Raw genomic sequence first — 26,142 nt, forward strand, 5'->3', positions numbered from 1 at the left:
TAAAAATCTTTTTGTGAGAAGTATTGGGCTTTGCTCTGGCAGACAGTTTATTTGCAGATCAGCATGATCTTTTTTAAAAAAATAATTAATTAAAAAATAGAGATGGGGTCTCTTTATGTTTCCCAAACTGGTCTCCAATTCCTGGTCTCAAGCAATCCTCCTACCTTGGCCTCCCGAGGTGCTGGATTACAGGCGTGAGCCTCCGTGCCCAGCCAGCATGATCTTTCTGAGGCTCGTTTTGTGCTTTGGTAGAGCAGGTTCACTGTAGTCTTCACTCCAGGGCTGTTTTGTCTTCTGGATGAGATGCGACCTTTTGGTGTCCACACCGTATGCCCTTGGGTTCAACAAGGAATCTCCGCCCTGGACAGGACTCAGATGTTTCCCAAATCCAGGAATTGTTTCGCTTGCAGCAACCTGGTCACTCTCTGCCTCACTGTGTGAAATTCCTCTGCGACTACAGGGCTTCATATTTGGTCAAAGATTCCAAGGCACCTGTGCAGATCGGCGCTCTTGCTCTGTGGTGCCCCCGCCCCTCTGGTATTCTGCCCAACATGTTCCAGCTGTGTCTGCCTTTCTAGTCACTGTCTCCTGCTTCAGGATGATGCCATGCTCCCCTTGGATCTCTCCCCCAATCCCACGCTATCCTTCCGGAAACTGCCTCCAGGAAGGAAGCTGGGGCAATCACAGGCCTCGCTTCACTTAACTTGTTCCCTTCTCTTAGCTCTGAGCTCCAGAGTCTAGAAATGGTTGTTTCATGTATTTTGTCCAGTTTCCTAGTTGTTGATGGTGGCTGGACAAGTCCAGCTCCAGCGACTCCAACACGACCAGGGCTGTCTGTTACTATTTTTTAAATAATGGATTAACCAGAAGTGATCTTTCAAACCAACTGTGAGATGTCAATCCTCATCTCTAAGCTACGTACACAAAAATCAAACATTCAGATAATCCCTGGGAGAAGTCTGACCCAGGTCACGCTATGATGACACAGAGCGACTCTCCCTAGACATACTCCTTGTCATCGTCACCTCCTGTCCTTAGCATCCTCTGACAAAGGTTCCATTTCTGTCTCCGGCACACGCTGTAACCACAGGGAACTGCTTTGGAAACAACATTGAAAACGTCCCCTGCAAACAGGGTGTGGTGAGACAGGGAGTACAGAACAGCAAATAAACTGTTTTTCATGTTTTTATTCTTTGTTTTCTAGAAACAGAACATTTCCTCTGGGAGGAACAAGTCAGGGGCTGGGGAGGGAAGGGAGAGGCAGGGACCACATGGGAAGGCTACTGCTCAGTCCCAGGAGGTGCAGGCAGAGGGGGGCCGGTGCAGCCTTGCTGCCGGGACGAGGACCCAGTCTCCGCAGCCAGCACTTGCTGCATGCTTGCTCTGTGCCATCACCAGACTCAAAGCGGGGCAGCCCACCCCTGCCGTCAGGGAGCTCCCTGTGAGGAGGCCTCTGGATGCACCGAGATAGAAGGGTGCAGACTGTGGGCCCTGGGACAGCCTCGCTGCGGGATGCAGAGGGCGGGTCGTGGGAGGGAGCAGGAGGAAGGGAAGAGAGGGAGGGAAAGAGAAAGGCCCAGAGAGGCAGGGGCAGCGGAGGCCAGGTGCCCGCTCACTCACCGGCACACGGCACACACGAAGCAGTCGGGGTGGTAGGTCTTGCCCAGCGCCGACACCACCTCACCCTCGATGAACTGGTCGCAGCTGAAGCAGCGGGTGCCGTAGAGCCTCTGGTAGTCCAGCGTGCAGATGTACTCGCCCTGCCGCACGAAGAAGCCGCCCTCTGCCAGGTCGCAGCCACATGCTGGGAGAGGAGGGGCAAGGTGGGGTTAGCGGCAGAGGGGACCATCTCCACGTCCCCCAGGCCCGAGCTGGATCCCCCTCCACACACACACACGCCACCACCTGACACAGGCACCGAGGCCTCGGCACACAGTCGGGGTGGCTCGCTCAACTCTCGGGGGGCCGGGCTCCCGGGACAGACTCCAGCTCTGGCTCCTGGCCCGGTGGTGAGTGGACTTTCCTTACAGAAGCTTGGGAAAGGGCGCTGACCAGGACGAGAGCCAGGTTCTCCTGAGGGGCTGCCCAGCCTCCCACCCTCACTAGAGTGCCCCCTGTCTCTGTGACCCCGCCGGGGATGGTCCCTGAGCCCCCCCTGTTCTCCAGTGGGCTGTTTCCAGCACTGGACATACAGATCAGGAAGGGGCTAAGGCCTGATCACCTACTGTGTGCTAGACCCTGTGCTGGGGGCCGAAGGTTCCCAGGAGGACGGACCAGGTCCCTGTGGTCGGTGCCTCCAGCCCACCTCAAGGCTTCCCAGCCCCCTCCCCCAGTCCTCTGGGTCTCCATGCCCTCATGGTCCTCAGTGCCTATCTCCCCACAGTGTGGACAAGGCCAGACCTGCAGGAGGAGAGAGCCTGTGGACTCCTGAAAGGGAAGCACTTTATCTCTTCTCCCAACACACACCCGCCCCAGGAAGCTGAAGCCCTGGAGCTCCATGGAGGGCTGAGGGATCTCTGCCAGGTGGGGTAGGGAACACTCGCCCTCAGGATGACCTGCTGGTCACCACCAGCTCAGAGGCCCCGAGTCCACGTCCTGAGACACAAGCACATTCCTCCCATAAACTTCCCTTCCAGTGCCAGGGTCACGTGAAGGCCACGCATGGTTTCAGAGGGAGCAGCCCACCACCTCCCCTGACCTGGCTGGCCCAGCCCCTCCCTGCTAGAGCCACAGAGGAACCCCCTGCAGCTCCAGCCCCTCTGGCCTGGTCAGTCTTGGGTCCTGCCTGCTGGGTCATTGCAGCTCACAGCCACCAAGGAAGGGCTTTGAGAAACCATGTAGCCGTCATATATTTTAAAGCTGACATCTAGAAGTTTTCATCACAATGTTAACTGCTTGCAAAGGACGTCGTTTCTGCACATTGCGAATATGGGCACCTTTAAAGTTAACTGTTACATCATCCCTTTGAGGGCATTCAGTGGGATATCGAGGCCAAAGCAAGACCTTCAACATCTGCCTACAAAACCCCCAACGGCGCTCTGGGAACAAACTGGCTGGAAGCACCAGAGTGGCTGGAAAGCCTGCATTCCAGGGTTTACTTGTCTCCATTTCTCCAAAGAGATGTTCACTCCTCTGATATGGTGAGACGTCAACCGAGCAGCTTAGGTTCCAGATGCTGGAGCTGCCGGGATTCGAATCCCAGCTCCACCCGCGTAGTGCGCTGTGTGTCCCTGGGCAAGTTCCTTAACCTCTCTGGGCCTCCTTATCCTCATCTGGCACACAGAACCTACTTCAGAGGGGTACACCGCAGCACAGATGAGCATCCCGTGAGCCAGTGCGATGTGAGACTTGAGTCCTGCCTGGCTCAGTGTCGAGGCCCTGGCTGCTGCTGTAATGGCTGCTCCTAAGAGGCCCGAGGCCAGAGATGCTGATTCTGAATTCCGTCTCAATGTGAAAATGGAAACCCAGAATGAAAGCCAGTCTAGACGGTCTGGGAGGGATGAGGGTATGGTGTAAGATGCCTGCCCTCAACCCTCCTGGGCATTCCGGGGCGTTTATGAGAAGCAGCCAAGGACTCCCAGTATCAGAGGGAAGCTCCAGACAGGTGGACCTCAGCCCCCAGCCAGGGCGCCCTTGCTCTGCCCTCCACGCTCTGGCTCATGAAAATCCAGAAGGAAACCTGGGCTGAGGATGAAAATGCTTTGTCTGATCTTGCGCCATAGCACAGACCAAGCAAATACATCCCAACTGGGGAGGACCAGAGACTTGGGGGCCTCACTTTGGAGCATTATGGTATTCTGGTATCAGCGCCGCCTGCACCAAGACAGCAGCGGGACGGTGATCGGGCTCACAGCACTCATGGCTCTGGCGTTTGTGTATTTCTCTATTCTTCTTAAAGACGTGACAGTGTGAGCCGTTCCTTGAAGGAGAAACATGTGGCAGTGGTTCTGGTGCGCCATCCAGCGCCGTGAGTCCACTCCCGGGAGCACCAGGCATGTGAGCATGTCCAGCCCCAGCCATTATCTGGGAGGTTGCTGGCCAGATTCTAGCTGTCCTGAGTATGCCAAGGTCACCACAAGGCAGTTAAAACCCAGACCTCTGGCTGGGCGCGGTGGCTCACGCCCGTAATCTCAGCATGTTGGGAGGCTGAGGCGGGCGGATCACGAGGTCAGGAGATCGAGACCATCCTGGCTAACACGGTGAAACCCCATCTCTACTAAAAATACAAAAAATTATCCCGGCATGGTGGCGGGCACTTGTAGTCCCAGCTACTCGGGAGGCTGAGGCAGGAGGATAGCATGAACCTGGGAGGCGGAGCTTGCAGTGATCCGAGATCATGCCACTGCACTCCAGCCTGGGTGACAGAGTGGGACTCCGTCTCAAAACAAAAAACAAAACAACAACAACAAAAACCCCAGACCTCTGTCTGCTAAAAATAAAATGTTCAAGTTCCCTGGTCATTTTAGAAATCCTTATGGAGACAACACATTGTTCTTATATTGCATTTTGCAATTTATCAAATTAGCACAGACACTGGAGGGAGGCAGGGCAGGTGGGGGTGATGGGAGCACCATCCTTTGGGCACACGTTGTGGTCATTTATGAGAAACAGGCAGGAGAGGGTGGCGGCCCGGGGGGAAAGGGTGAATCAGCACCACTTTCTGGAATATCATTTGGCACTGACTCTAAGGAATGTGAAAACTTTTCCCGCCCTTTGACCCAGCAGTCTCTCTCCTGGGATTGTCCCAAGGAAATGGCCATGACTGTCACAGAAATTCAGTTGCAACAATGTTCCCTGCATTATGGGTACAGGAAAATGTTGTAAATAGATGCCTGGGCTTTAGAGTCAGGCAGCCTGGGCTTGAGTCCTTGCTCCTTCCACTTCCCAGCTGTGTGACCTTGACCAAGTTTCTTACCCTCTCTGAACCTCAGAGTCTTCATGTGTAAAATAGAATTAGCAATACTGATCTTGCATGGTGGCTGTAAGAAATCAAAGAGATGAAGGCAGGGCGCTGTGGCTCATGCCTGAAATACCAGCACTTTGGGAGGCTGAGGGGGCACGGATCATCTGAGGTCGGGAGTTCGAGACTAGCCTGACCAACATGGAGAAACCTCGTCTCTACTAAAAATACAAAATTAGCCGGGCATGGTGGCGCATGCCTGTAATCTCAGCTACTCGGGAGGCTGAGGCACGAGAATCACTTGAACACAGGAGGCGGAGGTTGCGGTGAGCTGAGATTGCGCCACTGCACTCCAGCCTAGGCAACAAGAGTGAAACTCCATCTCAGAAAAAAAAAAAAAAAAGAAAAGAAATCAGTGAGATGAGGTCTAACAAGCTGATTAGCCCAGTGTCTGCCTGGAAATGATGCTGACATCCAACAGTGCAAGAGTGACGACTACGTTTACTGTGGGGCATGCATTGGAAAGAATTTGGGAAGATATGGACATGAATGTGAGGAATCTTTATGGTGAGGAAAGTGCCCACACACTAAACTGAAGCGAACGAATCAGGTATACGGCATGCCTTCACATTTTAAAGAGACTCAGACAAGGGGAAAGCTGGGAGGAATATACACCCAGATCCAAACAGGGACCACCCAAGGTGCTGTCCACCCGCTGCTATTTTTCTATATTGGTGAGTAGAAGGCGGAGATGCCAATTCACATCAAAACACAAGAAAACAGAGAACCCCAGGGGCCTGAGTGAGCCTTAACCTGCGCGAGGGCTCCAGGGCTGGCCGGGCATCGCGGCTCCGGAGTCTTGGCCCAGTCCGGCTCAGGGTTCCCTTCTGTGAATAACAGGGCGATGGGGCGGACGTCATCTGAGATTCCTCCTGCCGGGACTTTCACAACTCTGCCATGTGATCTTGACACTCGTGCCCTGTGCAGCTTAGGCTGTGCGGAACAAGGAGTGCCCTGGGCCAGGGCCAAGGCCCACCTGTCAAGACCCATGGCTGTTTCTCATAAACGCCTGGAACGCCCAGGAAGCACGTGTGCAGGCATCTCGCACCATTCCTTCATTCCTCCCAGACCGCCTAGAACAAGCGGCTATTTATAGTCCCAGATGGATGCGTCCTCAGGGACAACTCCACCTGCCTGACACGCGCAGCTCACGGGCTCTCCTCCCGGACACACGTCCTTCCCTCCCTGCCTGTTTTCTTGGCTCTTGCTAAAATCGTGGACTTGCTCAGTTCCACTTCCAATAGGACCAGAAAATGCCTGCTTTCCTGAGGGCACACATGGGTGTGGCCTCATCTGTTCATCATTGCAAGTAGGGAGACAACGGATCACAGTTAAAACATATTCCCAAAGCACAGAGCTCAGCCACCCTTTGAAGGCCAAGTAAACCAGATTTGTTTTTCCAGGCATTCTGTGCTATGTGTTTGACATATTTATGTTCTGCATGTATTCCCATTTGTAGGGTAAGGACAGAGCCAGCTGGATCTCAAAGACATCCAGAATGAGACACCTTCACACCTCTCATCCCAGCCGCCATCGGCTCCAGCCTAGGTGCCTGCACCGGCCTCTAGCCTCCTCCCAACTCCCACCCTGGCCTCCCTGCACCAGCAAGCACCCAGAGATCCATGGAAACCTACGAGGATGAAGCAGGACCCTCCTCTGTGCTTCCTCGCTGGTGTCAAAGCCACGGTCTTTGCAGGGATGCAGAGGCTCTACCTCCCTTAACCCCTTGGTCATTCTGCTCCAGCCACATGGGCCTCCTGCTGTTCCCAAGCCTGCCTGCTTCCAGGTCTCTGCACTGGCTGTTCCCTCTGGTGGGAATGCTCTTCCCTCACTAACTTCCTCACCTCCTTCCACCAGGCTTCGCCCAAAGGTCACCTCCTCCGTGAGGCCCACCCTGACCACCCAGTTTGCATCTTTCCTTCCCTAGCAGGGCTCACTTTCTAGCACACGATGAAATTTGCTTATTTATTCTTTATCATGTTTATTATCTGTCTCCTTGCATTAGAACTGGTCCCCATCCCCAAAACAGGATGTCTGCTTTGTTCATGGCTATCTCCCAAATACCCTGAACAGTGCCTGGCACATAGTAGGTGCTCAATAAATAGTTATTGAATGACTTTTACTTAGAAAACCTGGGTTGAGACGCCTGCCTAAGATCCACATGAGCCGTGGGTGGCAGAGGTGGCATTCAAATGCCCAAGCCTGGGGCAGCCACGGACAAGAGGATAATCATATGATTTCACAGCTTTTCCCAGGTAAACTAAGGCACAAGTAAGTGCCTGGGTAGTGGGAACCCAACACAGTAGGAGCTCTTGAATCGTCTTCCCTGCTAACAGATCCTGCTTTGGCTCACCTGGTAATGTGCCCGCCTGAGGACGGCCATGGTTGGGCTAAGTCAGCCACGATCCCCCTGTTCCTCTTTGCCAGTGGGGGTGAACGTGTGACCGAGTTCTGGCCAATGAGTCATATGGGGAGTCTATGGGGACTTCAGGAAAGGGTTCTCCTCCCTAATGAGAGGGAGGGCTATGTGAGGAGAGAGCCTTTGCCTGTGCACATCTCCAGGCTGGATGCCATGCGGTGAGAACGTGATGTTGGAGCAACAGCAGCCATCTGAGACCATGAGGAGAGGCCCTGCTGACAAGCACAGGGTGCAGTGTGGGAGAGGGAACATTTGGGCATCCATCATGACCCTGGTAAGTTGTTTAATTAGCCAGCCCTGGGGTAGGGGTGTGGGGCTACCTCCAGACTTCGTGTTAAGATGATAAATATCCATGTTGGATATTTAGGAGTTGGGTCTTCTTTTTATGCATCCCAAAGCACCCTCAATGATTCATAAGCTGCACTCTCATGAGAGCCTGGAGAGAAGATTAATCCAAGACGGTACGGTCCTCATGCTTAAACAAGTGTAGCTCATTTGAAAGCTTGCAGGAAATCTTAGTTACTCCGTGCCATTCTCCAGCACAGAGGCCACCCACTGAAGGCAGAGCTTTCCCAGGAGAAGGGGTGGTCACTGCTCTGGCTGCCACATCTGCAGGACCAACGGGCCTGGCACAGGTGCCTGGCACAGAGCGAGACTCTAACTGGCTATGGGTGGGTACGTGGTGGATCTTGGCACTGGGCCTGCCTTTCAGACCCCTGCCACTGCTGGCATCCATGGTCACTAATCATCTTGGGTGATGGAGTGTGAGTCCCCAGCCCTGGGTCAGCCTGCCATTGACACTGTCTCATCCCGCCGCCTGTAGCTGGCGAGGAAGAGGTTATGGTTATTCCCACATCCACTGAAGGAGGCTGAAGTGGCCTGTCCAGGTGACAGAGGGGGGTACCCGGAGCAGTTTCCACCAGCTATGAGTCCCCTGGGTCACGGGAGGTGATGAACTTGACTCTGGGGTCTGATGCATTTTGCTGCACGCCCAAGGTCTGTGCTTATGGAAATCCTTTCCAATAAAGTGCAAGCTTCCCCCTTTGTCTTTTAAAATAGGCTTTTAAAAAGAGGCATCTAATGGATTTTGCTTTCCAGAAATGTGGCAAATGTATCTTTATGGAGAGTTGAAAAAAATTAGACCAGATAAATCCCACGATGCCCTGGAAAGCGCTGATGAAAAGCATGAAATCCACCAGCTGCAGGGAGAGAAAGGTCAGGGCGGAGGCCACCCCTTCTCTCAGGCAATCACTCCCTGGCGCTGACACGCCCCCTTCGCTCTGCAGCCTGGGCGGGGGATCCCGAGGCTCAGGGAGGCAGGTGGACCCCCTGCTTGTTTATGGAAATGTGGGAGGATGGGGGCCGGCCACACTCACACCCACAGCTCATGCACTCACTCCCAGAAAACAAACCCTTCCCCGCTGTGCCGGAGAGTGTGCTGTTCACTTCATTGTTCTTCCAAAGTAGCCCCCAGAACTGCCATCCTGGGGGTGTCCCTGGGTCCCCACATGAGGACTGGGCTTCATGCTGCCTTTGTCAGGGCAGTGGTATTGGGGTACCTGGGACGTCAGGGTGCTATGGGGAGAATTCACTGAGGGCGGAGCCAGGCTGTGGATGTAAAGGGAATCCCTGGATCCAGGTGATTCTTGGGGCATCAAGTGCCCCCAATGATTTCCCTGATAGTCACCCATGTCCTTGGACAGAGTTTCAGCATCTCTGAAGGGCGGGGCTGGGGTCTGCCTCAGACCAAGGGATTCAGGGCATTTCCACTCCTGCCAGAAATGGTGCAGCCCCCTTGGGGTCCCAGGGCCAGTGGAGAGCTGGCTGAGCTCAGCGTCTTCCCCAAGTCACCGACCCCCTGCAGGGCTCCAAGTGCCGCGCTGTGGACTCTGACCTCCTCCAGGGCCAGCGGCGCCAGGGTCGGTTCTCAGTTGGTCCCCTTTTAGTAGTAGAGCAGTCTAGGCCATTGGCTTTCAAGCTCCTTTTCAAGCAACAGGACTCTATACACAGTCTTTAGACTGTGCCTGCAGACATGAACCGGACCAGTGGACAGTGTCTGCACTCCGATGGACAGCACTGGAGACAGCACCTGCTCCCCTCCTGCTGCCCTCCCCAGGAGACCCTCAAGGCACCTCCACAGAAACCCAGGAGGGAAGACCCTGGCCCGGGGCTGCAGACACGCCTGGAATGCAAACCCCGGGCAAGCTCCCGGCGCTTCCAGACCTCAGTGTCCCCCTTTCTGAAACACAGTCACATGTCCCCCCGGGCTGCTGGCACTGGGAGGATTCCCTTCCGTCTTGACTGGCCTTGCTTCTGCCAGGCAGATTTCTACTCTCTTGAGGTTCTAGCCAGCACGCCACCTCCCCTGTGAAGTGCCTTCTGGAGTCTTCGAAATCCTTCCCTGTGGGCATCGCCCGCTACACACACATACTCGGTTTCTACTATAAAAAGCCACCTTTTCAAATCGTATTGCACACCTTACCTAACATAATCTCCCTCACCAGACAGCGAATGTGTCCATGCTAAAGCTTGCGCCTTCTTGGTCTTTAGAAATTCAAGAGCCTGGCGCACAGCAGGGCCTCCTAGAGCTTTTGTGGAGCGGATGAACGCAGCCCGCAGCCATTGGATGGGGGCCGTGCGACGCCTGATGAAAATCATGAGCTCAATTATCTGCTTGTGGCACATTTCCTAGTTTTGTTTGCCCAGAAAAAAGCAAACCGTCAGCGCACTAGGGTTCATCGAGGATCGTTATGGTTAAGCGAGTGTGAATCTCCAAATGGCCCAGGGGGCCGTCATACCGAACCTGCAGAAGGCAGGCGGGCACGGGGCCGCACACCGCAGCAGGGATTTGCAGTGTCCTTAATGTGATTCCTTTAAAACTGCAAACTCCTCGGGTCGACATCCATCAGATTGGTTTGATTTGCACATCCCTTCCTCCAGTGCTAGTTTTAATCTATTTTTAGAAAATTAGCAACGGCACATGCGTTCTCTTTGTATAGGAAGGAGGAACAGGCTGGAGGGAGACTCGGCACGGGACATCTCGGTTGGCAGTGCCTCACGTGATTTTTTTTGGTTTTGCTTTTTTCTCATCTTTTCAGGATGATTGGCATTTAGTAGATTATTTACATTATTGTTTTATAGTCATAGAGAAATTGAAGTGATTTTAGTCTGGAGTAATGGTAATGTTCTCGGTGCTACTTCCGGTGGAGGTCCCTGCGTGTCTGGGGTCCAGCAAAGGTCCCGCGTGTCCCCCACTGTTGAGTTCATGCGGCTGACCATGACCGTTTATTTACCTGTGTGGCTACAGTGCTCAGGTGGCCACCTTCCTCTGGCCACAGGACCAGAATTCTCTGAGGCTGGGTGCAGCCACACGAGGACACCCCCGGGGACCTGTACCCTCATCCCCTGACCCTCCCCACTCCGGCGATTTCTCCATCACACCCACCAGTGACAAGGCTATGTTGAAAAGATCTCACTCTCCTACGAAGATTCTGTATCTGGAGTGTTCTCCAGTATCCCAGGCCCAAGCAGAGTTTCCCAGGAGGCTTTGAGGGCCCAGGATCGCCGCTGGGAGGCCCGTTTCAGGGGCCACACCGCAGGGGACCGGGGGACACTCACCTTTGCAGACGAAGCACTTGATGTGGAAGTACTTGTCCTGCACCCGCAGCACCTCGCCCTTGCACACATTTCCACACGTGTTGCACAGGATCGCCGTGCTGGGCGACTTCTCCAGCGGGCTGGGAGCAGCCTGGGGCTGCGACACTGTTGGGAAAGAGAGAAGAGCAGCGTTCAAGGGTGGATGTGTGAGGCACAAAGGTGAGTAAAGCAGGGGTGTGAGGACGCAGAGCTGACCCTCCCAGCGGGCCCTGCGCCCACCAGCATGAGCTGCACAGGGCATCAGGGTCGGTCTGTTGTCTCCTTTTGCCTGGGGACCCACAGGAGTCAGATTATGCAGGGGTGAGGGGCCAGAGGGCGAAGGTCATCTGGTCAACCCCCAGTGTGGGCTCCTGTCTGCAGTAGCTCCGTGCAGGGAGGGGCCCGGGCTTCTCATCCACATGCACAACTGCGGCAACGAGGCCATCACCTCCCCACCTGAAAGATGGCCCAACCACTGCTGCCTTAAACTGGCATGACCTTACCCTCAGGGGTCTCAGGGACAAGGCACCCCTCTGTGAGCTCAGTAACCCTCAGCAGCAGGGACCAACATCCTCTCTTCTGCAAGTACAGCAGCCACAGAGCCACGGTCCTAAAGGGAGCTCACTTCAATTCCCTCTGGGTCCTGGGACATGGAGCTAAATATTGCTGCTGTCCCCTTAAATCTCCCTTAAAGCCACCACAGTACAGGACATTTAAGGAGTGGCTGGATGGATGGACAGGTCAGGATGGATGGTCACAGAGCCTGACTGTGGGGCTCCCGGGGACCGGGCAGGGTGACACACTCCTTATCCCCATCCGCCCAAAGCATCTGCAGAGACCAGCGCCCAGGACAGGGGGCCATGGCCCAGAAGCCTCAGGTCTGCCCTTTGAGGGGCTCCCAGTGGGCATTAGGGATGGCCAAGTGAGCAACAGTGACCACCAGGTGGCCAAGCTGGCATCGCTTTGAAGCTTGAGGAGGACTTGGTAGATGGAGGTGCAGGATCTGGATGTGGAGCTCTGCCAGGCACAGAGCCAGCCACACAGGACCCGGGCAGGACCCAGCTGATGCTTGGCAAGTGCTGGCCTGTGAAAGTGAATCAGCCTGGGGACTGAAGGCTCAGACCCCAGGGCAGGCACCGGCGGCAGGCAGGAGGTTCTGTGGCTAGTGCTGCAGTCGGCAGAACAATGCTCCCAAGATGTCTCATTTTGAATCCCCGGAACCTGTGCATATGCTTTCTCACATAGCCACAGGGGCTTGCAGGTGTGACTAAGTTAAGGGCTTTGATGGGATATGATCTGATTGTCTAGCTGAGCCCAACATCATCACAGGGGCCTTAAAATCAGAACATTATGCGACTGTGGCCAGAGGGAGGCGTGACTGTGGAAGAAGGTCAGGGAGATGACACATTGCTGGCTTTGAAGACAGAGGAAGGGGCCACAAGCCAAGGAATGCGGGAGCCTTGGGAAGCTAGAAAAGGCAAGGAAAGGGTTCTCCTCCAGAGTCCTCAGAAGGAACCAGCCTTTCTCACACCTTGATTTTAGCCCAGCAAGACCTGGTGGGCACCGTAACCTCCGGAACTGGAAGCTAATAAACTTGTGTTGTATTCAGTTTGTGGTCACTTGTTATAGAAGCCAGGGAAGCAAATGCAGTGGTCAACCTGTGAGACAGGTGGGGGATGCAGGGGCCGAGGCACCAAGCCCCTCCCCTCTGCATTCTGCAAGCCACTCCTTGTTTGGGAGTGAGAGCCACCAACGGCAAGGACCACCCCAGCGCAGCAGCCCAGGGCGGGCATTCACTTGGCTAGGGCTGCGCCCCACGCCTTCTGCTCATGCCAAGTTCACCCCGAACGATCTCACTGAGAGACTGAACACACAGACAATGGCCGGGCCCAGACAAAGGCAGAGCTCAGACCACACCCACAGCGGCCAGCCCAGGAGTCGAGTCCGGCCACGGTACCCAGCTGGGAAGCCAGCTGCGTGGCAGACTTGCAGGGAGGTGACTACTCTCCCTCAACAGCCAGGAGGCTAAACAATAACTCGGTCCCACATGGCCTGGACTTGACTCACAACTGACAGCTGTCCTAATTCGTGCCCCCGCTTTCCAGTTAGGGTCATTTGGAGAAAGCCAAATACATCCCTAACCAATCACACAGGACGCCCCCCTTCTGGGAGCCGCCTCCAGTCCCCCAAGGCTGACAGCCTCCATGGGGGCTCACCGGGACCTATCCTTTCCCCTCGGAGGCTTCCCCACCACTTGCCTGCCCATGTGGCCAACTCCCTTGCCACAGCAGCTCTGAGAAAGTTGCCTCTACTCGTCCTCACGTCTTCCTTTATTTCCACAGCACTCTAATGCCAGCTCCTCCTGTCTTGGTCTGGGTTCCCATGAAGCCGGCCTTGAGACCAGGCTGTGGGTGGGATGGTCTATTTCGGGGGCCCCAGGCACCACGCCAGAGCGAGGAGCGGGGAAGATGAAAGCTGGTGGCAGGTGTGTTGTTGAGCTGCTCCCCACGTGGGAGAGAGGCCTCACGGCTCGGGGCCGTCCAGGAAGCCCTGCAGAGCATGTCCCAGCTCATCCCGTGGAAGGAAGGAAGGCCGGGGCACTGGCCCCCACCGCTTGTCGCCTGAGTGCAAGAGCTGCTCCAAGGCGGAACTCCCAGCTCCCTCTTCTGGTCTGCCTGGCGTCTGGGCTGAGTGAGTTTCTGAGGCACAGAGCCAGGGGTGCTGCAGATGCCAGGGCTGGGCAGCCTGCAGGTGATGAGGCATGGCCCACCTGGCTGCAGTTGAAACCACAGGTGGGCCGAGGGATGTGGCACAGGCCCAGAAAACACCTGCCACCCTTCATTTGAGGGCTAAGCGTATTCACGCACAGACGCACACACTCACATATATTTACACAATTGCTAAATGCCAGCACTGACTGAGCTCTGAGCCTAGAAGGTCTCCTTATCTCCCTGGTAAAAATCCAGCAACTGCATCTCAGACAGAGGAGGCCATTTCCCCATCCAGTTCCAACCTGCCCCTACGTGTTCCCAGAACCCCACATCCCGGAAGCCACCGATCTGGCCACCCATCCTCGCCTAGGGTCCCTCCCACGGATGGAACTGTGACGGGACAACGCAGAGGAGGAAACTGGGTCATGCTGGGGCAGCAGGTCTATCCAGGTCAGGGGATCCAAACAGACCAAGGGCGGTGGGTGTCAGCTGTCTGCGGATGAGGGAGAGGGGTCGGCCTGGGAAGCAGGCACGGGAAAGGAGATGAATGGCATGAAAAATAACTCAGCACCACCCTGGGCCTGCCTCTGGTTTTGCAAACTGGACAGGGCAGAGCCCAGTGAGGGTCCCTGCGGGCTCAGTCTGCAGCCGCTGGAGGCCACCGTGGCCTTTCTCACTCTGGTTGAGTCCACAGCAGGCTTGTCCCACATGCCTTTTGCCTGCAGAGTCATTGCAGAAACCACCTCATCTGTTATTTAATAAAGATGGTGGGGAGGGTGCAGCAGGCGAGGGCTTTCTGGGCTGGAATCGAAGCCTCCCAGTGCAGAACAAGGATTAGAATTGTGGACTGAACTTCAAATGGTGCCTCTCTCGGCCACGCATGGCCCAGGCCACCCAGGGCCCCTGTAGGCTGCCACATGGGTGATGCACCCGGTCCACATCTGAGGCTCAGTCAGAGCTCACAGGGGTGGGGGCTCCCCTCTTCAAGATGCTTATGTTCTCATCTATTGGCAACAAAGAGAACAACACACAAGCGTCTCTTCGTGATCCGACAAGGGAGAGGTTCATGCTGCTGGAATCTGGCCCAAATCCAGCCTGAGGGAAGTGTCAGCTTCGGATTCCCAGGGGGCAGTGCGGGTGGTGGGGTCAGCTGGCCTGGGATGCAGCCTCACTGGCCTTCTGCATGCTGTGACCTCAGGTGAGTCCCTGAAACTCCTGGCCTTCTGTCTGTGTGTCTGTCTGTCTCTCCATCCAGGCATCCATCCTCTTCTTGTGTTACTTAGCCCCAGGGATGCCAGGACCACGGGCAATAATGTTCCCATAGCAACCAGCCCAGCAAACAATAAGTGCTCAATACACAATTGCCACGGACTGGACTCGCATCACCGTTTCCAGGTGACTGGAAATACACTTTGTCGGGGGTGGCGGGGGTGGGGGTTGGGGGTTGGGGGAAGCTGCTAAGAGCATGGATTTGCTTGGAGGCCCCAATCTCGCCTGCTGGGGCCGCCTCCAAGGCGTCCTGGGGCTGCAGGGTCTGGCGGAGGCGCTGCCCTCTCTCGATGGGAGATAAGACACTGCGCCGTGAAGACACCGCTGCCTCCACGCAGGTGCCGCTCCTACAGGCTTCCCTCCAGCTGGCCCTTCCTGCCAGGCCCTGGGACCACAGGTAGGTAAGTGGGTATGCACTTGCCTCCCAAGAGGGTTCATTCCTCACCTGGCTGCAGCTGCCAAATTGTGAGGACGGCTGGGGGACAACAGCAAAACTGTGCAAAAGCAGGGGCCAGGTGGCATTCTCAGTCCCCCAGAACCTGGCCGAAAGTCAGCCACGTGTTTTACATTAAAAAGAGAAGTTTCAAGTGGTCCTTCAGCAGGTGAATGGATAAATGAACCGGGGTGTATGCAGACGATGAAATATTATTCACCAACAAAAAGAAGCGTGCCATCACACCGTGAGAAGGCATGGAGGGACCCTCAGTGAATACTGCTAGCTGGAAGATGCCAGCCTGGAAAGGCTACACCCTGCAGGATTCCAATTATGTGACGTGTTGGAAAAGGCAAAACGAAGGAGACAGTAAGAGGATTGATGGTTGCCAGGGCTGGGATCAGCGGAGCACAGGGGATTTTTAGGGCAGGGACGCTGCTCTGGGACATACTGTAATGGTGGATCCATGACACTGTACATTTGTCCAAACCCATAGAAACTGCAACACTAAGAGTGGCCCCCAATGTAAAGTATGGACTTCACTTAAGAATACATCAACATTGGTACAGTTACAACAAATGCACCTCACCAGGGCAAGGTGTTAATCATAGGGAAGACGGGATGGGAGCACATCAGAAGTCTGTCTTCTAGAAACCAAGAGCTGCTCTGGGAAACAAAATCTATCAAAAAATTTAAAAAATTCTAGGCCAGGAGCTATGGCTCACGCCTGTAACCCCAGCACTTTGGGAAGCTGAGGCGGGTGGATTACTGAGGTCAGGAGTTTGAGATCAGCATGGCCAACATGGCAAAACTCTGTCTCTACTAAAAATACAAAAATTAGCCTGGTGTGGTGGTGCACACCTGTAATCCCAGCTACTTGAGAGGCTGAGGCAGGAGAATCACTTGAAACCCAGGAGGCAGAGGTCGCAGTGAGCCAAGATTGTGCCACAGCACTCCAGCCTGGGTGAGAGAATGAGACCCTGTCTCAAAAAAAAAAAAAAAAAAAATTTAAAAAGGAACTAACCACAATTGTGGCAGGTTCCTTTCACTGCAATTTCAAGATCGGCTCCAATAATTTGGCTTAACAAGTCTCTAACTGTGATAATAACATAAAACATAAACTCAAGTGCTAAGAATCTATCACACAGGGGCTGAGAGTATTTAATCCCTCGTGATAATGAAACCCCAGCCTTGGGAAGCCCCAGTGGGAATAATAAAAATGATTGCTGGTGTCGTTAACACACGACCTTCACAACAAAGGGATGTGGCTCTCTCAGGAAGACCCCCTGCCTCCCCCTCCAGGCTGGACTCCTGGTCTGCCACCAGCCAGCCAGAATGGGAGCCAGCAGGGTCCGGTTTGGGCCCACCATCCAGGGGCAGCGGTGTGACCTTGGTGAACACATTTAACTATGCAAAGCCTCAGTTTTCACAACTGTAAATCGGGGTTTGATTTTAGGAGGATTTTTTTAATGTCCATTGAAGTAGAGAAAGCTCCACGTGCGAGGCCTGACAGGTGGCTGTGAACAGTAGCTGTTAGTTGAGTTCTCTCCAAGGCTCAGAGACCAGACTTGCAGGCCGCAGGGTGGAGGGGTCAGATCGGGGGTGGCTATCGGAAAGGGGAAAAACGATCACTCTGAGGTCCACTCAAGGTTTCCCAGTCCAGAGCGGGAGTCCGCAAGCATTTTCAGGAAAAGGCCAGACTGTAAATACAGTGTAGGCCCCAGGGACACCGCAGTGAACACAACAGCCACGGTCCCAGCCCTCCACATTCTCTTGTTTGTTCCATACCATGCCCCACAGGAATGGTCTGTCATCCCCATCTCACAGATGAGGATGCCAAGGCTAGGAGATGGTCACACGGCTAAGAGACTGGGGCCCAGCTCAGGTGTGTCCGAGGCTCCTCCTCCCACCCCTTTCATCACCTGCTGCGCTGCAAACCATGTGTTCACTTGTTCAACAGACACAGGAACAGACACGCTGTCAGGTACTGGGGAGACAGGTGTGCCATTCAGCACCACATATATTTAGACACGGGATGTCGCTATCTTGCTCAGGCTGGTCTCAAACTCCTGGGCTCCAGCGATCCTCCCATGTCAGTCTCCCAAAGTGCTGGGATTACAGGCATGAGCCACCACGCCTGGCTGGGGATTTGCTTGACTGTTTATTTCCGCTGTGTGCCCACAGATCTATATTTAGTTCCACCCTTCTCTGAGGGCCCAGTGAACTTTGGACCTCTGAGCATGTATCCCTGGCTTGGCCAAAGACCAGCAGCCGTGCTCGCTTTGTTCTCTTGCTTTCCTCGTTGGCTCTGGAGGTAAATCTACCTTGAGAATGGGCAGGGAACCCCCTTGTGTACTCACACGGGGAAAACTTGGGGTCTGCCCATGGCAGGGGGTCTCATTGGAGCCCCGCTCCATCCGCCAAGATGATTTCAGAAAGCTCCCCGTCTGCTGTTTGTGTCATCCAAATGGCTGGCTTGGGGTTTCCAAATGTCCTAAGGATGTTCTAATAATATTCAGTTTTCTAAGCCTACACATGCACACAGGAACTCCGGCTCACCCAGAGCGGCTCACAGGACACACAGTTCCAGCTTCCCTTTCACACCTTTCCTTCTGACCATGGCAACGAGCAGAGAAATACAGAGAGGGGCACAGGGCTGTGTGCAGGCACAGCGGGGAGATGAACCAGTGTACAATCAGGGAGGGCTTCTGGGAGGAGGTGACACAAGCTAGAAGCTCAGAGGATGGGCGGGCACCTTCTGGGACAGGAGCAAGCACACATCAAAGTGCTCAGCTCACCTTCATTGCGGCACAGCCCTGACACATGGGCGGCTGCTGTCCACTGGCCTGTCTGCCTCCCCTGGCCTGGAAGCCCTCATGGGCCAGGGCTGTGCCCGAGGGGTTTGTCTCCCTAGGGCCAGGTGCTGAGGACACCAGAGCCGATGCTGGCCCTGTGCTGACATGTGCTCAGCCAGTCCTTGCTGGGAGACAGGCATGGCTCTCACACACCACGGGGCCACACGCACCCTGTGTCAGCTCTGCCCTGGGGCACAGGGCTTTCTTTGGGCTAATTTTATGAATATGGAATTAAAGGGTGCAGGCACACGCACTTTGCATCCTCATGGATCCTGCCACATTGTCTTTTCGGGGACTTACAAACCCCTGCCCGTGCCTTAGAGTGTGTCCCCTCCCTCAGGTTCTCACTTTATAGGTCGTGCCTTGGTTTAAGAGCAGGTCCAGGCCTCCCTACTGCCCTGCCCAAGCGTTACTTGTTAGAAAATCATGCCGGATCACAGGCGGGCACTTCCTTCCTAACCTACTTAAGGGCTGGCTGCTAATTATAACCATGAACCGAGGACGCTGCTCTCTGGAGCCGGCCCCATTCTCACCACGGCCATCACAGCCTGGGCTTAGCAAGGGAGCTCTGCAGGTCTCTGACCCCACGTGGCCGGACAGGGCGACCCTCTGTTCAATCCCCCATTAAACAAAGACACACTGGGCACTCTCTCCTTGCCAAGAGCTAGGACAGCACGGGGCCGAGTGTTGGGCAGGCACCGCCCCGTCCCCAAGCAGTCACGGGACAGTTCTGGGCACAAGAGCACACAGGAAGCTCATGGTGCCAGCACTGTGGGACCCCAGGCCCAGGCACACACCTCCCAGAGCCTGCCCAGCTCTATTTCAATGACGACATGAGACACCTGCGGGGCGCCCTGGAACACCCACCAGGAGACGAGCTGGCCCTCTTCCAGTTCCCCAGGAGTGCAGTCTGGCTTCTCCCTTCTGAGTCCTTGACCTGCCCATGGCCAGACCACGGGTCCCTGAGGACCGCAACCAGCTCGGCTCTGCCTTTGGGTCCTGAGGATGGATGCAGGGCTTGTGCGCAGATGTGTGCAGATGAAACCGATTACAGGAAAATGTCTCAGGCTCCTGACCTCCACATGCCCCTCTCAGCATCGCTGTCACCCCAAACTACAACCTCCTGGGGTGTTATCCACCCTGGCCCTCAGTGGATGCTCAGGGCTGACCCGGACATCAGCAGCCAAACTCCTCTTTCTGTCCAGCGAACCAGCTCATGAGGGGAATCACTTGAGCCCATGAGCCACTCCTCCTTTCGCGCTTGCCTGCTACACAGAACGCATCCTTTGCACCGTCTCCTCTGTAGGGCCAGTGGGCTCCATGCCTGCTGGGCTCACCTGGAGGCCCAGCCCCCTGCCAGTGCCTGAACCCTAAGATGTGCCTGGGGAACAGGATGAACCTATGCATCTCACTCTGATCCACAACCACCTTCCCCTCAGCATGCGACAGTAGCATCCAGCCATCTCAGCACCTCCCACGGTGTTCTTCCGGAAGCCTCTGAGCTTATCCCTCTGAGCTCCCCACGGGTTGTCTGAGCAAAGCCCCGTGGCATGCTGCATCTTCAAAGGTGACGATCACAACAACCATTCTTACACGCTCTCCTAGGACACCGTGTCGACCCTTCTCCTATTACCTGATGGGGTCTAAATCCCCTCACCTTGAACCTGGGTGGACCTCTGCAACTGCTTTGACCAAAAGGATATGACAGAACTGACCCCAGGCAGCTTCCAAGCTGGGTCATCAAATACCCCCGGCTTCTGCCTTGCTTTCTTAGGATGCTCATTCTGGGAACCCGGTGGCCATGTTGGGAGGAAGCTCAAACCATTCCACGCTGTGACCACACGTGAAGCCCACATGCCACTATTCTGGCAGAAGGACCACAGAAGTCCCTGTGGATGGCCAGCAAGATGTTTCAGCAAAGACGTCCGTGGAGGATTCTGGCTCCCAGCTCTTGAGTCACTCTCAGCCTTTGGGTCTGCCCAGTGAAACCACAGACATTGTGGAGAGGAGACAAGGCATGCCCACCGCACCCTTTCTGAATGGCAGCCCCTCCCAACCCGTGAATGTAACAGGATGTTTGTCTTATGCCACTGAGGCTTGGGGTGGTTTGTTAGGCAGCCATGGAAAACCAGAATGCCACCACAGTGATGGCCCCAGACATCAGAAGACCTCTTTGCAAAGCTTTTGCTCACATCGTTTCTATGCAGCTCTCTCTGTGCATGCCCCCCAAGGGCAGGAACCCCGTCTAACCCTGCTGAGAACCTCCCCCTCCAAACCCAAGGCTGGCCACCTCCCTCCTCGCTCTCCGATCCCACTTCTGCTGTCACATGGGCTTACACAAGATGCCCAGGAATGGATTCTCTAAATCAGTGGGTTTCCACTTGGGGACCTTGGAGATTTTGCAAAGGGTCTGTAAATGTATTTGCACACCATGATTGTCTGCAGACAAATGGCTCGATCTATGTTGCACATCTGGGGACTACGGTTTTCAGTTGTAGGTAGACGCTCAAGGGATTTTTAAAAAGTGAAGGCTGCTAGAAAGTGTTACAAAATCCCCAGTTGCCTTTGTTACTGAATATTTCTTAAGCAATATAATGATTGGATATAGCACCAGGATGTGAGTTTCACACTCTCACGAGAGTGAGAAAGGGGTCTTCACTCTCTGGAAGGTTAGGCAGCTTATAACATAGATCACAGCAGCTTCCCTGCTCTGGAGAAACAGCTCCAAAAAAATACTAGGTTCCAAACTGTTCCTGATCTAATTTCTGGAACTTGCCCACTAAGCAAAAAGTTAGGTTTGATGAGGATAGCAGTTTACAGTTTACAAATAAGCCTTATGCATTTTATCTCTGCTCATATAAAAAGTCCCTGGTATAGACAGTAGGAGAGGGGACTCAGTGGCGACGCCTGGTCTCCTCTGCACAGCCTGGCTCCAGACCTCTCTAGAGACAGTAAAGTCACTTTCTCCACAGCCAAAGTCCCAAGAGGCGGCACTTGCCGTTTTCATCCAAGAAGGGAAATGCCCTTCAAATCCCGGCGTGACCTTGCCTGGAATCTTCACAGCCACTCTTGGAGGTAGACATTCTTTTGCCCATTTGGCAGAGTTGGAAGCTTACAGAGGTTTAGTGACCAGCCCAAAGCCACACAGTGAGGAGTGGCAGAGCCAGGATTCAAGCCCAAGTCTGCCTTTCTTCAGCTACCCATTTCCAAAGACAGCTGCGACTGACTGATTTGCAGCCCACTGCCCCTGCCCACTGCAAGTCACACCCACAGACTCCACCCACCACAGGCTCCACCCACAGCAGATTCTCCTGCTTCAGGTTCCACTCACCACAGACTCCACCCACTGCAGACTCCACCTACCACAGGCTCCACTAAGACTCCACCCACTGCAGACTCCACCCACTGCAGACTCCACCTACCACAGGCTCTACTCACTAAGACTCCACCCATCATAGTCTCCACCCCCAGCAGACTCCACCCACTGCAGTGCCACCACTGCAGGCTTCCTTCCTCTCAGCCTTGCCTGGGCTTCACCCACCTTTCTTCTGGCCCCAAAGACTGCTTCTTCTCCCATGCCCTGTGATCATCATTCTCCTAGGCTCGACCGAGAAGACCTAACCGTGCTGGGATGACTTTATCATCTCCTGGGCATGTTTCCAGAAGCCAGCTCCGCTTACCCTGAATTCAAGCAGGGTGTCCTGGCCAATTCCCATGTGGGCCTCTCTCCTATCCCCCCACGCAGCGTCCTGTTGGCCCAGCCGCTCACCGTGGGAAGAGATGACGAGTTGTCCCCACCCCAGTGATCAACTGTAAAGCTCAGGACAGTTCAAGGGAATCAAGCCCCACCTTCTGTGGGCTTCACGCAGGACATCACAGCCAAACACAGCCCCAGGAAGAGGAGCCCTGGTGATTTTCAGAGGCCTGTGTTACGGTCCAGGCCAGCCCTGCTAGCTCCAGGCCACATGCTCTCGGGAAAGTCATCACCTCTGGAGCCTCTCCCTGCCATCTGCGCAGGAAGGCCACGGCTATACTGAGCATGATGTGATGAGAATCAGAGAATTCAGAGAGGTGTCCTGACCTCTCTGATGTGGTGATATGGTGAGAATCAGAGGCCGAGGCTGGACACTGAGCCCAGCACACAGCATGAGCTCAATGCACGCCAGGGCTCAGGGATCCTTGCACACTGACTGCCACCTGGGGAGAGGCCAGAGGACAGTTCCAGAAGAGCACTCCACACTCACGTCTAGAGGCCCTTGAGAGCTCAGGCAGGAGCTGGCCCCTGTGAGACTCATCGTCCAACCCCACAGGGTTGTAGGGAGGCCTCTGTCTTGCTGGAAAACTTGGGCTAGGTCCCTTTTCCCTCCAGCCTGGTTTCTAATCTAAGTCGGCCTCACTGCGAGGGGGCCGTCGGCATGATGGAGTCCCCAAGACAAGCTCTCCAAGTTGACAAGGTGGCAAGATCTGGGAGGGTGGCCTCAAGCACAAGCTGCATCCCTCTGCTTAGGCCCCTCCCCTGCTCAAGAACCTTCCATGGCTCCCCAGAGAACACAGCCCAGCCCCCAAACCAGCACTCTAAGCCTGGTACCCACCTGGTTCCCTGACTTCCTCACTGCCCCCTGATCCCACCCTCTTTCCCAAAGTTGTCCTCGACAGTCCCGGCACCAGCCTGGGCTCCCACCATTCCTGCTCCGGGGACCACTGTGTGCCCATCTCACCTGGGAAGACCCTACTTGTCCTTCCAGGCCCATGTCAAATGCCCCCTCTGTACCAACACCATATTCACAGACAATGATTCACTCTTGTGCTGAGCTCTGCACCGGAGCCTCTAGGACCTGAGCACCCTTCTTTGCACCCTAACTTTAAGAAAATTGTCCTTATTTTACAGATACAAAAACTCACCAGGTGAGGGGATCTGTCTGTTATCTACCTGGGCCCACTGATGGGGTGACCTTGAGCAAGTCAGGGCACCTCTCTGAAACAGGATGAGCCTCTGGCTTTGTCTACAGTCCCACGGTGCCAGGGCTCCCCCAGAGACCTGTGCTGGGCCTGGGGAACAAGTGGCCCAGCAAGCCTCAGGCTGTCCCAGGACACTCTTGTCCCAGCACGATCACTGGTCTCAAATGTGTCTCGGTGTGGGGTGTGGGGCTGAAGAGAGCCCCAATCTCACTTCTGAGGTGAGGTGAGTTGGGGGTGCTGGGTATGGAAGGATCTAGAAGCCCAAAGGAGGTGGGAGAGGATGTGCAGTCTTATGGCACAGGTCTCGGGCTTCCTTCTTCTTATTTTTTTTAAGAGAGAGTCTCGCTCTGTTGCCCAGGCTGGAGTGCAGTGGCACGATCTCGGCTCACTGCAACCTCCGCTTCATGGGTTCAAGCGATTCTCCTCCCTTGGCCTCCTGAGTAGCTGGGATTATAGGCACGCGCCACCACACCAGGATAATATTTGTATTTTTAGTAGAGATGGGGTTTCACTATGTTGGTCAGGCTGGTCTTGAACGCCTGACCTCCTGATCCGCCCACCTGGGTCTCCCAAAGTGCTGGGATTACAGGCGTGAGCCACCGTGCCCAGCCTGGGCTTCCTTGTCACTAAAAAATCTTAAAATCACCAAAGAAAATGATTCCATTTTCTTGATACTTTGCACAGTGCTGCAAATAACAGTGACACTGTCTTTTAAAAACAAACAGACAATCAAACAAACAATTTCCTCTTGGGCCCTGGCTCCAGAGGGTTTGGTTGCTTGGACCCTTTGTGAGGTTGGGGTTTTTGCGAGGCTGAAACTCCACTAGCCCTGAGTGAGGCTAAGGGGTCAGGGGAGGGGTTCCCAGCCCAGTGTGAAGAGCAGACCCTTCGCCTCCGCTCAGATCTGGGGTGGGTGCTCAAGTCCTGCGGGTGGAGGTGTCCTACAGCTCCCTCTGGCATGAAAGCCCTGTGATTTTCCTATTTTGAGGCAGGGGCCCATGAGGACAAAGTCACTCTTGGCCACAAATAGGCTCTGTTCACAGAGCGACAGGCACAGACGTAGGGCGGCAGGGTCCCTGGCGGCCCTCAGAGCCTGAGAGGAGCCTCTCCTCCGGGAGGCAGGAAGAGAAACACAGCCGAGTGGCCACGCTGCCCCTTCCTTCCAGAAGAGGACGTGGCAGGAAGCAAGAGCGGTGCCAGGGGGCAGCTCGAGCCATCTGTGTGGGCCGAACCGGGACCCCCAGATGCCCATGTTGAAGTCCTAACCCCAGGACCTCGGCATGTGACTGTGTTCGGAGATGGGGACTTCAAAGGCATCATTACGGTAAAGCAAGGTGATCTGGAGGGTGGGTCCTCATCCAATCTAACTGGTGTCAGAAAAAGGGGAAATGTGGACACAGAGACAACCCCTGACAATCCCCCGTCTGTGTGTTCTGTCATGGCAGCATGGGAAACCAGAGGGAACCCGACGTGAAGACGCAGGAGAAGACGGCGACTTAGACGCCGGGAGAGGGGCCCTGGGACGGGTCCTTCCTTGCAGCCTCAGAAGGAGCCAGCCCTGCCCGTACCTTGATCTGGGACTTCTGGCCTCCAGAACTGTGGGAGGATGCACATCTGTCAGTCCAGCCCCCATCTGTGTGCTCTGTCGTGGGAGCGTGGGGAACCAGCAGGAACACTTCTCAGCTTACAGTGCAGGTCCGTCCTGATGAACCCGAGGCAAGCGCGTGACATCACTAAGCTGAGACTTCACTGACTGCACCTAACCTAGCGAACATCACAGCTCAGCCCAGCCTACCGGAAACATGCTCAGAACACCTACACCGACCTACAGCTGGGCACACGCATCTAACGCAAAGCCTGTTTTATAATACAAAGTTGACTGTCTCATGTAAGAGTACTGTACCGCAGATTGCTAGCCCAGAAAAAGATCAAAATTCAAAATTCAAAGTATGGTTTCTACTGAATGCATATTGTTTTTGCAACATTATAAGACCAAAAAATGGTAGTCCAACCATGGTAAGTGGGGGCCTGTCCATACGCCATCCCTGCAGGCGGGAAGAGCCAGAGCTGGCCTCAGAGCCCAGCTGGGGACTGGCTGGCTCCCTGGTCACTTCCCTGAGCCTGTTTTCCATCTGCAAAGTGGGACACTGATCCTACCCGAGGCCGGGCTTTTGGAGAACGGTGATGTGATGGTGACCACACGGGGCTGGCAGGAGTTTGTGTGAGTGTCAGGTGGGGGCTTCCCTCCAGGGGCAGAGCTGGGAGAGACGGTACTGGGCAGCCACACCTGCTCAGGCTGGCTGTGGGCTCCGGGCAGATGCCAGCCCAGCTCCTGCGCTTCCAGGACTCTTCAGGCCTCCAGCCGCTGGCCCAGGCACCCCCGGTCCTGGAGGGTGTTATTCCATCACTAGAAGAGTGCAGCCCTTCCAGAGCGAGGGGCATCCGAGGAGCTCATGGGAGGCGTCCCGGAAGGTCAGGGCTCAGAGCATGTACACTGACTCCTCTCCTCACCCCCCACACAGAGGCAGACAGGGCGGCCCAGCCCAGGTCACACAGCAAGTCTGTGGCCAGGCCAACACCAAGGCTCGGGTCTGCAGGCTCCCAGCCCAGGGCTCGTCCCCCAGGGTCTCATTGCCTTGAGCCAGAGTGGCCACGCTGGTCCAACAGGTGACCTCCTCTAGGCCTTCAGTGTACAGCAGATGCCCAGTGAATATTTCTCAAATCTAATAGGAAACAGGAAATGCGCTGAGTTGACTGCAGGGCACTGTCCAGTGGATGGGGGGGTGATGATGAATAACCCATGTCACGTCATCTTTCAGTTCCTGTGTCAGGCAAACGCCAGGGACTGCACTCAGCACCTCCCCCCACAACCCAGGTCACAGAGCTGCAAACGGCAAAAC

General features: G+C 55.1%; 1 protein-coding gene and 1 long non-coding RNA gene across 5 annotated transcripts in view; one reads left to right on the forward strand and one right to left on the reverse strand.

Annotated features, from left to right (window-relative positions):
- ABLIM2 (actin binding LIM protein family member 2) overlaps nt 1–26,142 on the reverse strand; it is a 190,650-nt gene that overhangs the window by 127,197 nt on the left and 37,311 nt on the right. For 2 of the 4 annotated variants that reach the window (XR_009210479.1, XR_009210478.1), the window contains exons 2-3: nt 10,998–11,141; nt 1,621–1,804 (exon numbers count right to left, since the gene is read on the reverse strand). Coding sequence is in view for 2 of the 4 variants with exons in the window: in XM_058430059.1 (XP_058286042.1) it covers nt 1,621–1,804; nt 10,998–11,141; nt 14,758–14,794 (365 nt within the window). In the remaining 2 variants the exon portion in view is untranslated. Of the gene's footprint in view, nt 1–1,620; nt 1,805–10,997; nt 11,142–14,757; nt 14,997–26,142 lie in introns of those variants that run through there. The other 2 variants (XM_058430059.1, XM_058430058.1) reach the window with 2 other exon arrangements.
- Nucleotides 15,207–25,183, forward strand: LOC131381618 (uncharacterized). Its single transcript, XR_009210481.1, has 2 exons — nt 15,207–15,392; nt 24,688–25,183. It is a non-coding gene; the product is annotated as an uncharacterized LOC131381618 (long non-coding RNA).

This window comes from Hylobates moloch, unplaced genomic scaffold (assembly GCF_009828535.3).
Source record: "Hylobates moloch isolate HMO894 unplaced genomic scaffold, HMol_V3 SCAFFOLD_17, whole genome shotgun sequence".
NCBI classification, from domain to species: Eukaryota; Metazoa; Chordata; class Mammalia; order Primates; family Hylobatidae; genus Hylobates; species Hylobates moloch.